This window comes from Aquarana catesbeiana, linkage group LG01 (assembly GCF_042186555.1).
Source record: "Aquarana catesbeiana isolate 2022-GZ linkage group LG01, ASM4218655v1, whole genome shotgun sequence".
Lineage (NCBI taxonomy): Eukaryota > Metazoa > Chordata > Amphibia > Anura > Ranidae > Aquarana > Aquarana catesbeiana.
The window spans coordinates 421,742,124-421,759,634 of record NC_133324.1 but is presented as its reverse complement, the minus strand read 5'-3'; the positions used below and the strand labels follow the sequence as shown (position 1 = coordinate 421,759,634).

General features: G+C 42.7%; 1 protein-coding gene across 1 annotated transcript in view; it reads left to right on the top strand.

The window, feature by feature from the left end:
- Positions 1-15,843, top strand: part of PSIP1 (PC4 and SRSF1 interacting protein 1) — a 179,837-nt gene extending 163,994 nt beyond the window's left edge. The window contains exons 15-17 of the mRNA XM_073635722.1: positions 4,713-4,929; positions 13,002-13,104; positions 14,692-15,843. Of these exons, the coding sequence (XP_073491823.1) occupies positions 4,713-4,929; positions 13,002-13,104; positions 14,692-14,761 (390 nt within the window). The 3' untranslated portion in view covers positions 14,762-15,843. The remainder of the gene's footprint in view (positions 1-4,712; positions 4,930-13,001; positions 13,105-14,691) is intronic.
- Positions 15,844-17,511: the final 1,668 nt, after the last annotated feature.

The window sequence follows — 17,511 nt, the reverse complement described above, 5'->3', positions numbered from 1 at the left end:
GGACAAAAAAAATAAATATTCAATGGGTTCAACATGCCTCTCAGCAATTTCCTTGGGGTGTCTACTTTCCAAAATGGGGTCATTTGGGGGGGTTTTGTACTGCCCTGCCATTTTAGCACCTCAAGAAATGACATAGGCAGTCATAAACTAAAAGCTGTGTAAATTACAGAAAATGTACCCTAGTTTGTAGACGCTATAACTTTTGCGCAAACCAATAAATATACGCTTATTGACATTTTTTTTACCAAAGACATGTGGCCGAATACATTTTGGCCTAAATGTATGACTAAAATTTAGTTTATTGGATTTTTTTTATAACAAAAAGTAGAAAATATCATTTTTTTTCAAAATTTTCGGTCTTTTTCCGTTTATAGCTCAAAAAATAAAAACCGCAAAGGTGATCAAATACCATCAAAAGAAAGCTCTATTTGTGGGAAGAAAAGGACGCAAATTTCGTTTGGGTACAGCATTGCATGGCCGCGCAATTAGCAGTTAAAGCAACGCAGTGCCAAATTGGAAAAAGACCTCTGGTCCTTAGGCAGCATAATGGTCCGGGGCTCAAGTGGTTAAGTATGCGATATGATATCGATGATCTGATGATCTACCATTGGATGCATCCTGAATGGAACATTGAAGTCCCCTCCAAGGATTATACATCCAGAGGCAAACCCTGTGAGCACATCAATCAATTTTTGGCAAAAGGTCACATGTGTGGTATTCGGGAAATACACATTCGCTATCGTGACAGGGCGTGTTTTCCGATGGTCCCCTTGAGAAGGAGAAACCGCCCCCCCGGATCAGCAAGTTGTTGGGTGAGCTCAAAACCTGAGCTTTTCCCAATTAAGATTGGAACTCCTTTTGTTTTAGATTCTGTGTTAGCGGCATGATATGCCTTAGTAAAGTAATTATCAGTTAGTTTGGGAATAAAGTTAGCTTTAAAGTGAGTTTCCTGAAAGAACACAAAAGCCGGGTTCTCCCTCCTAAGGTGTTGTAATAATTGTGTGCTCTTTTGAGGTATATTGAGTCCTCTCACATTGTGTGATATTACTGTTGGGCTCTTGCCCAGTGAGGAGTAAATCATGACGATTGAGGCTGGCTCACGTGATGCTACGGTTCAGAACACAAAAATAGGGAAGCGGGTAGGGGGTAAGAGAAGGAGAAAAAAGAGAAGTAGTAATAAGAGAAAAGTATGGTCCCACTCTCTGACACTAAGGGAGTGAGAACCGTCTATGTAGTAATTAACCTGTAAGCAAGAACCCCTAGAGGAATTTATATAACTTGGGGCCTTGAGTGGGTGCACCGGTGAGAAACCCACAAAAAGGGGCGTCACCAATGTGTCCGCTTCTCGGCACCCACTGTGGGGACTGTGATCAGAGTTTTATCTGTATCCACTTCCTTGTTAAAGCTTAACGATCTATAGAAATATTCCACTAAGGATAAAGAACTCCTCCCACCCCCCGACTCCTGTAATTATTGCAAAAGATAAAGCATTAGTTACAATTACCATTATAACTATAATTAACCGCAACCGACACCCCTAAAGGGGGTATATAGAAAAAAAAAAAAACCTAACATCAATTAGACTCAGACGTATACACTTATTTTCTAATGTCCAGCTTGTTACTCAATGAACATATTATGTGGGTGATCTCAAGGATTCATGTTGTCTCAAATCTCAAACTTGCAAGCTTAGATGGTGATATCAGGCGGGTACTTAGAAGCCGCCTTAAGTGTGTTTCTGTCTGTTTGGTGATACACCTTCTTTCAGCAAAGTGAAAAAAGAGGAGAGAGGGCGAAAGAAAACTTAAAAAAAAAAATAATTTCCTCCTCTCTCCTCCCTTCCCCAACATGTGGATGTGAGCGCTATATTCAGCACAATTAGAAAAACAGTTTCTGAGGAAGGAGCGCAGCTCCGCTAACGCGTCGCCTATTTGCCATCCCTGCACGGACCCGGAAGTGCTCTCGTTCCCCCAGATCACACACAGTGCGTTCCAGCGGCCGGATCTGCCGACAAATTCACCAACGCAGCCTGTCCTATGTAACGGAACGACACCAAAGATGTGACTGGACAATATCCCTGGGACATCTGGCACTATCTGCACATTATCTACATGCCTGTTTACATGTACCCTTGTGAGTACCTGCTTTTAAGATTTATTAAATTCGTTTTTAAATATTGCACTTAGAGTGGCGCCCTTGTCGTTCTTCTCCTACTCCCTTCTCCTCCTCTTGAGAAACCCTCGTATAAGCACGATCATCCTACATTAGAGGCGTAACTGTAAATATGTCTTCTGTGAATAAGCACCAGGCAAGGAGTCAGTCATAGGTGCGAATGCCACCAGACAAGGATCTTTCTCAGCTTATGCTTTGTTATTGTCATACCTCCTGTCTGGAGCAATCCAAGGGGACTTCCCGCACCCAACTCTGCTTGTTTAGATAAAGTCCTCTCTTCTGCCAACCTGTAGAATCGCCTGTGTGAGGAGACACTGTTTCCGCTGTAAAGCGAAACGAAAAACTAAAAGAAGAAAAACAGAAAAAAAGGGATAACAGGGACCCAACCGAACGGTAACCTAAAGACCAATTTGGGCAAACAAAGTCGTGTTCCTAAGCTTTCTAGGAAGCCTCAGTATGAACAAGGCTCATGCATTCTCCTCTTCACTCTGGATCAGAGTCAGGTAGCAAAGCTCTGGAAGCGTTAGGTCGTTTCTTAGTGGAGCTAGGCCCTGGAGCATTTTGTTTCTGATATTTCCCTTTCTTGTGTGGTGGTTTCGTAGGAGTAGCATGGGGTGATGCCTGCACTTCCGGTACCACCTGTGGGTTGCGGAATTCCCCGTACCAGTCCGGTAGCTCAATGAGTGGTATCTGTAAGTCTCGGCAGAAATCGGGCAGGTCATTAGGTGTGCGTAGAAATATTTGTTTGCCCTGAAAAGTTGCGTTTAGAGCAAAAAGGAAATTTCCATCTGTATGGTATGTTTTGTCTGCGTAGTGTCTCCAGCAGGGGGCGCAGAGCTCTCCTGTTTAACATGATGGGCGAAAGGTCCTGGTAAATAGATATCAGTGTCATTAAATGTAATGTGTTCATTGCGCCATGCTTTAGCCATGATATCTTCCTTTAGTTTAAAGTTGGGTATACAACAAATTATGTCCCGTGGGGGAGCAGAGTCAGCCGGCCTTGCTCTTAGAGCTCTGTGCGCTCTGTCAAAATCTATCGGTGTGTCTGTTTGGCGCTCTAGTAAGTCATTGAGCACATACTGTAATGCAGATGTGATGTTGCCTGGTTCAACCGATTATATTATGCCTTCTCCCCCTGTTATCTTAGTCCTCCAACTGATGATTCATTTCAATGAGACGTGCCGAGAGAGTCAGTGATTTTATCTAAGCGTGGAATAGCTTTATCTCTTCTCAAGCCCGCCATCTCTACCCCCTCCATTTTCTCTGATAGGGACAGCACATCAGCTTTGAGTTCCGTTATGGCTGAAAAGAGGGTGCCCTTGATGTCTGCTGCTATTTTCTTCATGGCAGTAAGTGTAAGGGGCAGTTCTGAAGCAGGGGCATCCCTTACCTCGTCTTCCTCTTCATACTGAGTCTTCACTGAACTCCTCATCTCCACAAGGCAGCGCCATCTTGGACTTGGCCTTGAGGCTCCGGGGTTGAGTTTTGAAGATATCCGGGATGCTTCTCGAACCAGATAAGGGTGCGGAGCGGCGAGGGTGGTTGCCTGAGTTGTGGCGTGTGAGTCTGCGCATCTTTGCCGTTAGTGTCGGTGCCGTTTTCGCTGAAGGAGCGGAGGGTTTAGCGGAGCCTCTCTAGTCTACTGCCATCCTCTCTGCGCGCCAGGCCACGCCCCCCGACCGTGCAATTATTATTCAAAATGTTACAGCGCTGAAAATTGGCCTTGGCAGGAAGGGGGTAAAAATGCCCGGCATTGAAGTGGTTAAACGGGTAGAGTGGTGGTTTCTAATCTGTTCAGTGCCAATCTACATTTTTTATATATTTACCTAAAAATATGGAGGTGGAAGCATGTGAAAATGTAGGCAGCCTTATTAAATGACATTAAAGCGAAATTTTACCCACAACTTGATGAAAAATCAGGTTCTTTAGCAAGGAACATACTTTCCAGATTTATCATTATGCTACCATAATTAGTGTGCGCTGTAAATTGCCTCCCGCATTGCTCCTGTTTCTTCTTGCCAGAGGCTGCCATTTTGCTGAAGCCCAGAGCCCCTGAGCAGCGCTAAATCTTTAGGCTGTCGGCAATTCATCCTCTAGTGACTCAGACTTTTGGCACAGTGCCAACAAATAGAGAATTGAGCACTGTGCAGAGTACAGTGTATTACTGGATTTTAAACCGTATAGGTAGTCATTTTTAATACTTTTTACATAGCTATATCTGCAAAATGGGCCAGCCTCAAGTGATTCAGCAGGACTTAATTTTCTGACTAAAGTTCTACTTTACTATACTGCAGTAATAATTTGGCATAAGGGGAATTTATCAAAAACTGGGATAGCCTGTAATCTGGAGCAGCTGTGCATGACAACCAATCGACTTCTAGCATATTTTTCCACAAGCTGAAAATAGAGAAGCTGATTAGTTGCCATTTGCTCCAGTTTTGATAAATGCCCCTCGTTAAATTTTGCGTTTAGAAGTGGTTGAGTAAGGAAATAAGAAATGTAAGTAAATCTTTAATCTGTTTTGAATTATTTCTTGATAGATTCGTCGGTTCAAAGCCAGTCAGGTTGTAATGGAGAAGGCCTCTATGCTTTACAACAAGTTCAAGAACATGTTCCTTGTTGGAGAAGGAGACTCTGTAATAACTCAGGTTCTTAATAAGTCTTTAGCAGAACAGAGACAGCAGGAGGAAGCCAATAAATCCAAGGATGTAGGAAAGAGAGGCCCTCACAAGAAGCCAGAAAAAGAACCAAGCTCAGGTGAGTTTGGCAGTGATGGTTTCCATATGCAGCAGTCTGAAGCAGGCAATGAATTTGAATTGTGTCAAATCCAGGCTCTTGTCTCTGCAGCCTATTTAGATTAGGGTTCATTTACACGGCCATGTAAAAAAAAAAAAACATATGCAACCATTTTTATTTATGTATCTGAACACAGCTGCATTGTTTTCAATGGAGCCATTTATGCAGGTGCGTAAACATGCATGAAATTCAGATCTGTAACAATCTGCATCTAACATGCGTATACATGTATACCATTGAGAAAAAACATGAAAATTTTTACACATTAAAAATGGATCTATTTACTGATCATTTACGCAGGATATGGATGTAGCCTAAAATTAGCTGAAATATTGTATCCTGATAGTCCCCTTAAGGCCTCATTTACGCTGGCACTGTCAAACCTGTGTTTAGAGAACATTTCTAAACACATGTCATTATTTCTTTATCATACATCATGGGACACAGAACCTAAGTAATTGGGTTATGGGCCACCTTCAGGTGATGGACACTGGTATACCTAATACAGGAAGTTCACTCCCCTATATAACACCTCCTCCTTCCAGGAGTACCTCAGTTTTTTTCACCAGTGTCTAAGGTGTTGGTCACGAGTGAAGATGTGCTCTGAGGAGCCCCAGGAATGATCCATGCTGGATTTAAATAACCTCCACAACAGGATCCATCCAAGCCACTGAGGCCACAGGATGGTACCTGGGCCTCGCATAGAAGAACGAGGTTTTGCCTGTAACGCCTCTGTTTGAGGGCTATGAACCAGGACTCTTTTTGGTCCTGCTACATTACTTATAGTTGCTCCTGAGGGGTACTATACACCCCTCAGGAGCATAGTGGAACCCCTATTATAGGGACCCAGTTTTTGAATGTTTTCTAACGCAACCCACCGTGATGGGTGAAGTTTGGATCTCTCTGTTACAGCAGTATCAGCGAGGATAAGGTAGGGATAAGAGGATAAGGGAAGAAGCCTAGGAACTGTAAAAAGTCCACCTATGCCTTTTTTGCATTGTCCGTCTTAAAAATCTCCACTAGAGGGAGTAAATTACACATACCTTGGTACGTTGCTTCTCAGCAGCTCTGTGTCCGGCTATAACAGCATGTGTGGCCCCAGCAGCCAAATGGGGGTTCTTAATTGAACAGATGGCATTTCCTCTTCTGAGGGAACTAAGTGGGGGTACAGCAGCAGTTGATAAAGACATATTTTCATGTATAACGGCCCCTACTAAAACTTTATCTTGCTAACTAAGGAGCCAAACACTACTGCTGATAAAACTCCCCCCTCCCGGAGAGGTGCGGTTGCCGCTTCCCAGATATTACATTTATATATCAAATTAGGCTCACACCTGAGGCTTAAAGTGCCTCTGCTTTTGTGCTTAGCGCTATGACTTCCAGAGCTACCACAAAGGTACCAAAAATTCCACCCCCAGGTGCTGGGAACTCCAGTCATACCTCCACACTGTCATCCTCTCTGGAGATACCAGACATGGCAAGCCAGAGTGAGTCATTGGAACCAATTGGTGGTGCAACTGCTTCTCACACTTCAGCCCCTGTATACATAACTGAAGATGCATTTTCCTCTGCCCTGCAGGGCCTAGAAGGAAGATTAGCAGCTTTAATCCCATCCTCCATCCAAGTGGATAGGAAGCGTGCTAGATCCCCCTACCCCACCTCAAACCCTTTACCAAGGTTACAGTGGGGACAGGATGAGGTATTACCCTCAGGCAATCGCAAGGAAAAACAAGCCGATTATTCCTCTGCGGAAGAAATAGTTACTGAGCCTTTTTCAGCCTCACAATCTGAGGTACAAACTGTTACGGAGATGGTTCGTTCCACTTTCATGCTACCCCTAACAGAGGCAGCTAAAGGTCCGGTTTCTTCCTTGGGTTCTTTAAAACCTTTACAGCATTTTCATGCGTTTCCAGTCCATGCATTAGTAGAAAAGCTTATTTATGCTGAATGGGATCATCCGGATAAGCATTTTCTTCCTCCAAAGAGATTCTCAGCTCTCTATCCCATGGAGGATAAATTCACCAAAAAATGGAAGGTACTAGCAGTTGAGGCTGCGATTTCCAGTGTGAATAAAAGCTTAACTTGTCCAGTAGACAATGCACAAATAAAGATTCAACAGATAAAAAGTTGGAATTCCTGTTAAAATTCTCTTTTTTTCCTTGGCAGGGGCCATTACTCAGCCTGCAGTCGCTGCAATAGGCATCTGTCAGTCCCTAAAGGACCAGTTCACAGAGGCTCTTAAGGAGGTCCCTGCACAACAGGCTCGTGAGTTGGCCGAACTACCAAAGGCATTATGTTTTGCCATAGACTCTATGAAGGACTCTATTCACCAGGCGTCCTGCCTTGCGCTTGTGCTAGTACACATGCGTAGGACCCTTTGGTTAAAAAATTGGTCAGCCGAAGCACCTTGCAAAAAGCTTCTGACTAGTTTCCCTTTTCATGGGGAGTGACTATTTTGGCGATGATTTGGATAAATACATCCGAACGATTTCTAGTGGGAAGAGTACTCTTGCCGGTCTAAAGAAAGTATAAATGTCCTTCATTTAAACGGATTTTCTCTCCTGCGCCACTCTAGGCAGTGGCGAAGGCCTTCGCCGTCAGACTCTAGAGGAAAACCTCAGGGTCAGGCTCAAAAGAAGACCTAGGGCCGTAAATCTGCAAAGCAGAATACTAAAATTACATCATGAAGAGGCGCCGCCCCCCCCCCCTCGCCAGAGTGGGGGACGACTTCTGCAATACTCAAGTCTGGCAAAAGGAAATTCAGGACAGATGGGTCATCTCCACGGTGTCTCTAGCCTCTTCAGATCTGTACTATTGCCAAATGACGGCAACAGCGCGGACCTACATTGCCGGGACGACGTCTGTTGACGTCGTCCCGTGCACGAGCGGCCTGCGCGCCCCCTGCAGGGCGTGCTCGGTCATCAGCGAGTCTGAGACTCGCCTGATCACAGATCAGAGTAAGGGGTCGGTCCCGAACCCTTACCACATGATCAGCTGTCAGCCAATGACAGCTGATCATGTGATGTAAACAGAGCCGTTAATCGGCTATTTTTTCTCCTCGCGCTGACAGCGTGAGGAGGGAAAAAGGCCGATCATCGGTGGCCGTGAGAGGGACATCAGTCCCAAACACGGCGATCATCTGTGACACCTAGCAATAGGCAGCAGTGCCACCTACCAGTGCCCATCGGTGCCACCTCATCAGCGCATATTAATGAAGGAGAAAAATTACCTGTTTGCAAAATTTTATAACAAATTATGAAACATGATTTATTTTTTTTTTTTCCCAAAATTTTCCATTTTTTTTGTTTAGCAAAAAATAAAAATCCCAGCTGTGATTAAATACCACCAAAAGAAAGCTCTATTTATGGGAAAAAATGATAAAAATTTCTTTTGGGTACAGTGTTGTATGACCGCGCAATTGTCATTCAAAGTGCGACAGCGCTGAAAGCTGAAAATTGGTCTGGGCAGGAGGGGGGTTTAAGTGCCCAGTAAGCAAGTGACTAGGCTACAAACTAGAATTTCAGGAGTTTCCACCATCTCGTTTTCTGAGATCAAGCGTTAAGAAAGATCCAGGGAAAAAGCAATCTCTGTTTCAAGCATTAGACCAATTTACTGGCTCAGGGGGTGATCATACAGATCCCCACAGAGGAGCAACATTTGGGGTTTTATTCAAACCTTTTTACGGTACCAAAAGCAAATGGAGATGTCGGAACCATTCTAGATCTAAGAAGTCTAAATCAGTTCCTGAATATCCCCTCCTTTCGCTTGGAGTCGATCAGGTCAGTGGTTTCCATCCTACACGGAAGAGAACTTTTGGCGTACATCGACATCAGGGATGCATAACTGCATAAACCAAAGGTTTCTTGCGATTCGAAGTAGAACAGCAGCACTTTCAGTTTGTAGCCTTGCCCTTTGGGCTAGCCACAGCACCCCGGGTGTTCACAAAAGTACTGGCCCCACCTCTAGCCAGGTTAAGGACACAGGGCATAACAGTCTTGGCATACCTAGACGATCTATTGCTAATAGACCAGTCAGTGGCTCGCTTGGAGCAAAGTGTACGCATTACAACCAGTTACCTGGAAAGTCTAGGTTGGATTCTCAACCTAGAGAAGTCTTCCTTAAAACCGCTAAGAAAGCTGGAGTATTTGGGCCTGATCATAGACACAGCCCAGTAAAAGGTGTTCTTGCTTCTGGCAAAAATCAACTCCCATACTAGAGCTGGTCCGAATGGTCAGGTCGAAAGGAAATCCCTCAATTCGCCTTTGCATGAGGTTGTTAGGAAAGATGGTGGCTTCGTTTGAAGCAGTCTCCTATGCCCAGTTCCATTAGAGACTGTTGCAAAACAGTATCCTGTCTGCTTGGAACAAAACGATCCAAGCTTTTGGACTTGCCAATGCGGCTGTCCCCAAGGGTGTCCAAAAGCCTCAGTTGGTGGTTACTAACCCAGAATCTGCTGAAAGGAAGATCCTTCAGACCAGTTATCTGGAAAGTGGTAACGACAGGTGCCAACCTTTCAGGCTGGGGAGCAGTACTAGAGAAGACAACTGTCCAGGGACAGTGGTCAAGAACCGAAAGAGCCTTGCCCATCAACATCCTAGAGATTCGGGCAGTGCGTCTGAATCTGAAGGCCTGGATTACCAGGTTAAGGGATTGTCCTGTCGGGATCCAATCTGACAATGCCACAGCTGTGGCCTATATCAATCACCAAGGGGGCACCAAGAGTCTCTCAGCGCAGAGAGAGGTGAACCATATTCTAAATTGGGCAGAAAAGAATGTTCCGTGCCTATCAGCAGTCTTCATTGCAGGATTAGAGAATTGACAGGCGGACTACTTAAGTCGTCAGCAGTTTTTCCCGGGGGAATGGTCTCTTCACCCCGACATTTTTTGGGCTGTTTGCCAAAGATGGGGGACTCCGGAAGTGGATCTTCTAGCGTCCAGATTCAACATTGTTAGTCAACTTTGTGTCCAGGACAAGGGATCCACTTGCATGCGGAACAGATGCGTTGGTGACCCCGTGGGATCAGTTCTCACTGATCTATGCATTCGCCCCTATTCAGTTGCTGCCACGTCTTCTTTGCAGGATCAAGCTGGAAAGAAAGCTGGTAATTCTGGTAGCACCAGCATGGCCCAGAAGGTCATGGTATGCAGAAATCGTAAAGATGGCAGTAGAGGTTCCATGGTGCCTTCCACTAAGGCCAGACCTGCTCTCACAGGGGCCAATAGTCCATCCTACTTTACAAACTCTAAATTTAATGGCCTGGCTATTGAAACCCACATTCTGAAGAAATGTGGGCTTTCCGGGTCAGTTATCTCTACTTTGATTAATACAAGGAAGCCAGCTTCCAGGTCTATATATTAGAGTCTGGAAGGCTTATGTTTCCTGGTGTGAATCCAAGGGTTGGCACAATCGGAGATATAGGCAGAATTCTTGCCTTTCTACAATTAGGCGTAGAGATGAAATTGGCCTGGAGTTACTATTAAGGGTCAAGTCTCAGCCTTATCAATCTTAGTTCAAAGACCGCTTGCTACGCATTCTTTAGTCCAGGTTTTTATGCAAGGGGTGATGCGGATTAATCCACCAGTTAAATCATCTTTGAGCCCTTGGGACTTGAACTTAGTTTTGTCAGTGTTACAAAAACAGCCATTTGAACCGATGCAGCATATTCCCTTTGTCCTTCTGACAAGGAAGCTGGTGTTCTTGGTTGCTATATCCTCAGCAAGGAGGGTTTCGGAATTGGCTGCTCTTTCTTGTAAAGAGCTATACTTGATTATTCATGAGGACAGAGTGGTGTTACGCCCTCGTCCAGACTTTTGACCAAAAGTGGTTTCAGGTTTTCACCTGAACCAAGATATTGTCCTGCCATCGTTTTTCCAAAACCGTGTTCCAGGGAAGAAAAGTCTCTACATTGTCTTGATGTGGTGAGAGTAGTGAGAATCTATTTAAAGACAACTGCTCAGATTCAAAAGACTGATGTCTTATTTATTTTGCCAGAGGGTCCTAAGAAAGGACAGGCAGCGTCAAAATCCACTGTCGCTAAGTGGATTCGGCAAATTATAATTCAAACTTATGATTTAAGGGGTACGATTCCCCCTTTTTCATGTTAAGGCACACTCTACCAGTTCGGTTAGTGCTTCTTGGGCAGTGCATCACCATGGCTCAGATCTGCAAGGTCGCAACTTGGTCTTCAGTACATACATTCACAAAATTTTATCAGGTGGATGTAAGGAGGTATCAGGATATCGCCTTTGGGCACAGTGTGCTGCAGGCAGCAGTAGAAGTCCTCAGGTCTGGGGGTACCCTACGGGTTGTCTCTCCCTCCTCTCAAATAGCATTGCTATGGGACGTCCCATTAGGTTATTACTTAGGCTCTGTGTCCCATGATGTACGATAAAGAAAATAGGATTTTTATAACGGCTTACCTGTAAAATCCTTTTCTTGGAGTACATCATGGGACACAGAGGTCCCGCCCCTCTTTATGGGGTTTAAGTATATTGCTTTGCTACAAAAACTGAGGTACTCCTGGGAGGAGGAGGGGTTATATAGGGAGTGAACTTCCTGTATTGGGTATACTAGTGTCCATCACCTGAAGGTGGCCCATAACCCATTAAATAATTAAGGCTCTGTGTCCCACGATGTACTCCAAGAAAAGGATTTTACAGGTAAGCTGTTATAAAAATCCCATTTTTTTCAATGGTGCCATTCATGTTGTGTGTTTACCTGCAATAATGAGCAAGATTCATTGATTCCTACTGTATTAGTTTGTAATTGTAACTTTACTGTCTACCCTCATGTTGTAAAGCACTGGGTAAACTGTTAGTGCTATATAAATCCTGTATAATAATATTTTGGTGCGGTCAGTTTATCTGCATTTAGAGAAAATGGAATTCTGTGCATTCCGGATCCGATTAGAAACCCTATTGATGGCTAAACCAATTTAACGCTCATCATTTATCAGTTCAGTCATGTTTTTTCAAAGAAAAACGGATGAAGTTTTTCATCAGTTGCTCATGAGTTTTTTACATCCACTACCAAAGCAAAAATAGACAGTTTGTCCGTGTACATCCGTTTTTCGTCCGTTCTGTTTTTTTAACCACTTGCAGACCGCCGCACGCCGATTGTACGTCCTAAACTTGGCGGCAGATATCGTTGTTATGGCAGCAGATAGCTGCCATAACCCCGGTATCCCTGTTTTCATACGGCGGTCGGCTTTCAGATAAAAGTGGTCTCTGTGGCGGATTCAGAGCGAGATCACTTTTATCGGCGCCGCGATCCGGTGCCCTCTGCCGCTTACCGGAGCTGTCGGTAGCGGCGGAGGCGATCGCGTCTGTCCCCTTGTTGTGCCTGGAGTCAAGTGAGGGGAAGATGGCGCCCACTCGTCTCCATGACACTGCAGGGCAGAAGCGACGTCAAAACGTCACTTCCGCCCATACGTCTTAAAGGCACAATTTTTTTCAATGTCATTATTTTAAATGACTTTTTTTTTATCTCATGTTTAAGAGGTCCTGTCATGCTTTTTTCTATTACAAGGGATGTTTACATTCCTTGTAATAGGAATAAAAGTGACACTTGCATAGACTTCTGTTAAACAAAGTCGCAAGCCTCAATGAAATCCAAGGTGCAAATCGCGCTGAAGTAATGTGGTTTCAAAGCTGCACCAAAGTAGTTCTTCCATAGTTTGTTTCACAGTTGCACCATATGTTTCATGCTGTGTGACATTCTATCTTTGCATTACCACCATTAGACTTTCTTAAAGCTGTATTAAGCCCAAAAACAAACATTTCAGGTGTCTGTTTTTTAAAAGAAGCTCTCCAGCAAATGTATCCATTACAGGGATGAGACAAATGATCTACCACTGACAGGGGTGCTTACAACGATCGGCTTTTATTTATGTAAAACCTTTGTTATCCCAAAAGGAGTTTCAATAGAAATTACCCTTCTAATTCTTACCCCTCAGTTGAAAGTGGAAAAGTATGCATTTTGGTGCAGAAACATGGCGATCATCCTATTTGTTTTGTTTTCAATATGTTTGCAGATACAAAAGCGGTTAATGGTGGCCGGGAAGCACAGGACCAAGCACAACAGAATGGAGACAGTGGTGAGGAAAATGATGGCAAAGAAGACAAGACTACAAACCAGTAAGTACCAGCTAAATGGGTTTAGGCTGGATTCATACCTATACTCCTTGTTTTATTTGCTGTATATGTGCTCAACATCTGCATCACATGTATGTGAATGTATATGCATTGTAGTGTGTTGAGGCTTTGACCCATTCAAAGCATTAACACACAGGTGTGAATGAGCATATCCTGTTTAAGTACATATTAGTAGATTAGTTACACTTGTCTTCAAAAGCTGATTAGGTTTTTAGTAGATAACGGTGATACAGCTGTGATGTCAGAACCATTGATTTTTTTTTTTGGTCAGGTTTGTTACCCAAAAAAAAACTGAAAAATTGCAGTATTTTTAGGAGTGCACCTTTTATTTACATGTGGCATTACAGGCAGTCCCCGAGTTACGAACGGCCTCAAATGCCGGCCACTTGTCCTATACGCTGGTCCTGGATACCTCCGGACACATCCCATACTGCAGTACTGCATGGCCAGAAGAGCGCCAGATAACATAAGCGCCTGGAACATCCCACATCCATCTACAGGCGGATGTTACACTTACGAATGCAGTGTTCCGACTGGAAGCTACTTACAAATGCAGTGTCGCGACTTACGAACAACTTGGATTAATGAACCAAGCTACAGTCCCTATTGTGTTTGTAACTCGGGGACTTCCTGTACCCTTTTGTCTCTGTACCAAATTGTAGATAACTATTTAAAAGAAAGTCCCCTGTAATACTTTTGCTTGGCTTCACCCCAAGTACAGTACACCTATGATTGCCTACCAACTACTCGCATATTTTAGGGACTCTTGGCAAGAACTACGAATGTAGTTTCACTTCCTCTCCTTGGAGTCTCACTTTTTTTTGTGTTTTTTTTTTTTTTTTTTTTTTGTGTTTTTTATCATGCATAAGGAGAAGTCTGACAGCTTTCATTAAATTTTCATATTAGATTGGTAAATCCAGAATGAGTAACCCCCCCCCCCCCTGGCCACAGCAGAACTCTCATCCATCTCACCAGCAGGGTCTGAGAGACAGTGAAGCTGGTAGGCAAGTGTTTGAACTTGCCACCGTCTACTACAACTGTCTTTAGAATACCTGATTTGTGAGTGAGGTCCAGATAGGCACTGAGATGGAGGTGAATGGGACAAATAACATCTTATAAACAGATAATTGATGAAGGTGTTGTATGAGAATGAACAAGTGAAAATTTTTTTAGTGCTTAGAATTCTATCCACAACAGATATAGAATCGGGGAAATGGCCAGTTGGCATAAGTTAAACAGTGGAACTGGTCTTTTGCGCTGGTGTTTATGATCTGTGAGGGAATGATGCTCTAGGGAGCCTCTGTCTGGAAGCTGGATGTATTTGAATGGAAATCATAAACAATTTTGGTCAAGATGTGCTTATTTTTTTTACTTTTCAAATTTACAAAATCCAATTCGGTTTAGCTGCTTAATCTTATCCATCCCTGACATCACTTCCATAAATGGCAATTATACCAAATTACCATGCTTTTTAGTTTCTTAAAATTACACTTTTCAACTTTGAATTACAAAATGTTAGTAAATCTCCATGAAAAAATTCATATTCTGCTTTTAACTTGTTTCATACAGGTCGACGGTTGGATCGAAAGCTGCAGAGCCCAGCAAGCAAATAAGTGATGATTCGGCCTCTGACAACTAATACGGGAAGAATACTTACCTTTCTGAAGGAGTCGTTTGCCAGTCTTGCAACAAACCTATTTGACTGCTGAGAGTTTTAAATACTTTTATAAATTGGCATTTTGGTGTGTGAAAGTTGTGTTTATGGAGGCAAGACATGTTACCTGGAGAGGAGTTATTCAGTGTTAGCTAGATTTCTGTCCTAGTTCCTCACCTGTTCAATTCAGTCCGTTAATATCTTCTGTGGTTAAACTACCTTCCTGTAACTTTGTACAGACAGTTGAGGTGTATTATTTATACGGTTCAATACACTAACTCAGAGTTCAGCTTATGTGTCAACATATTTATGCTGTTTCATACCCCATCTCAGAACAGCTGATGTCAAGCAATGTCTCTTAAATGCAGGCAGCATGTGTCGTCTACATATCATTTTCAGTATTTACCTCTGGTGACGGTCACTTTATGGGCCTGTAATCAGTCAAAGCGTGGGGAAATCTCCCCAATGGGGCCACAGAAAAAGATTTTTAAAAAATACACATTCTAACCCTTAAGCAAAATATCCAAAACTTAAAAATTGGATAATTCATGTGTAAACAAACAAAACCTGAAAAGTGCCCTTTTGGGGGTACTTGCAAAGCAGAGTTATGAGGTTTTGAACCTTTTATCAAAGATCTTAGATGCTGCTGAAAACAGGTAATAAAGTTCACATTTCTAAATGTAAAATGACACGTGGCTTCTGGTAAGATGTAGGTTATGAGCAGAAGGTATAAAAACAAATCACAGAGCAAAATATGAATGTCTGTATTCTTTATGGGCAATATAACAGTCAAATTAGTGTTAGACTTTAGCACTGTTGATCTTCTTGATTGATGGAGATACGTATGGCTTTACATAGACACTTGTTTTGCTTGAACATTACCTTCTGGATTCTCAAAGTTAAATATGTTAGCGCAGGAAACCATACCCCTATGCTGAAATTAAGCTGATCGGTTTTATCATGTTGGTTTTGGGGAGGGTGGCTTACACACAGGACAGGCTGAATCCTCCTAAAAACCCATGATGATCGTTTTGTTTTTAGCAAGAGGAACACCCCACCCCCACCCATTACTCAGATAAGAAAGTCGAAGCATGTTAAAGCATTACTTTGTTTATACCCTGTGTTTTATTCGGGTACACATGACCAAAAGGAGATTGAAGTCTCAAATTTAAGTTCCCTACTTTGCTGTGCCACTTTGTGCATTCAGTTTTTCAATATAGTTCTGATTAGTATAGCATAAACTAGTTTCCATACTGTATATCGATACAAATGTAAAGCTGTTCTCTAAAGTAATTTCTAGCTTTTCAAGTTCCAACAGTGTCATTGTTAACCAATACAGCCAGTATTTCTTCATATGATTTTACTATATATTCATGGACCTGATAAAGTAAACGGGGAAAAATGGGAGTCTACCATTGATGACTTCTGAAAATACAACTATCTTTGTGTACATTTTAAGTTACTGACCAGACACAAGTATGCAGTCCCTAAACTTTGATGCCACTCTTAAAGCTGGTCATTCACAGATTGATCATCCACACAAGGTTGATATGTCAGACACGGAAGCCCACACACTCATCGAAATTCATCCTGTCCATGGCCAGATTTACTTTCATGATCAGAATACTTGTTCCAAGTCAGTGCCTAAAAAGTATTGAATCCATTGAAAGGTGCACGATTTTAAAAAGTCAACAATGGCAGCTGCCATATTTGTCACACTACAAGTTTTCTGTCAGGGTAAGGCAGTTTAATGCTTAGTATTCTAGTTTGAAGTACAGTACATGCACCAGTAGAAATGGTGCTTTGCACTCCGCTTGCAGTGTCCTTTGCAGTGAGGTAGCAACGCCTCTTCTGCTCAGCCTTTCTGCCTCTGGAATGCAGTTAGGATACGCTGAAGTGTGTTTAGTAAGTGCTGCCTCCTAGAGGAGAATGTAAACCATATTAGACATTCCCCCATTCTTGTGTCCCAAGTGCATGCTAGGGGTGGGTGGGCTGAGGAGGACTGATGCAACAGCCCAATTTTGTCACAACTTTTTAGTTTTGCTAGTACAATACATGACTATTTAATTTCCTAAACATATGTTAATAATGGCACTTCTCATTTAGAGGGTAAGTTGACTCCAATGTCCTCCCCAGCATCTCTGACAAGCTACATACTCTACCTGTCCCACTAAACTGAGATCTTGGTGTGGGACCTGCTCGGTGCCACACAGCCTCCTGTACATACATACCATAATAACCATTCATGCCAATGGACACCATAGAAGATCATGGGAGCAGGGACAAAATGTGTCTAGGTTTAAATAAGTTTTTTTTTTTTTTTTTTACTTCATTGTGGCTTTTTGCCACAAATTTGCTCTAATTCTTTTAGAATGATCACAATTCACTCTTAAATTGACTACATACCGTTATATTGTAGAAGATCAACAAAGTTTACCATCTGTGTGAGTGTGCTTAGTTGGATCTAATTTTAATAGATTGAGGTAGACCATTACACTACACAGTTGGTGTAGCATTTGTTCTTATCCAAAACAAGATCTGTGTGACAAGATTTGCCTAATGATGTCCTTGTTCTCAATTCCATGTTTTGTTTGTGCATACAAGAATAGGTTATTTTTTTTTTTTCAACCAATGTTAATAAAGGTGATTTCTTCAGTTTTTTTTATTACATTTTTATGGTTATATACTGTGCAAAGTAAGCTTGCTCTGTAAATATAATGCTGTGCCAGACATTT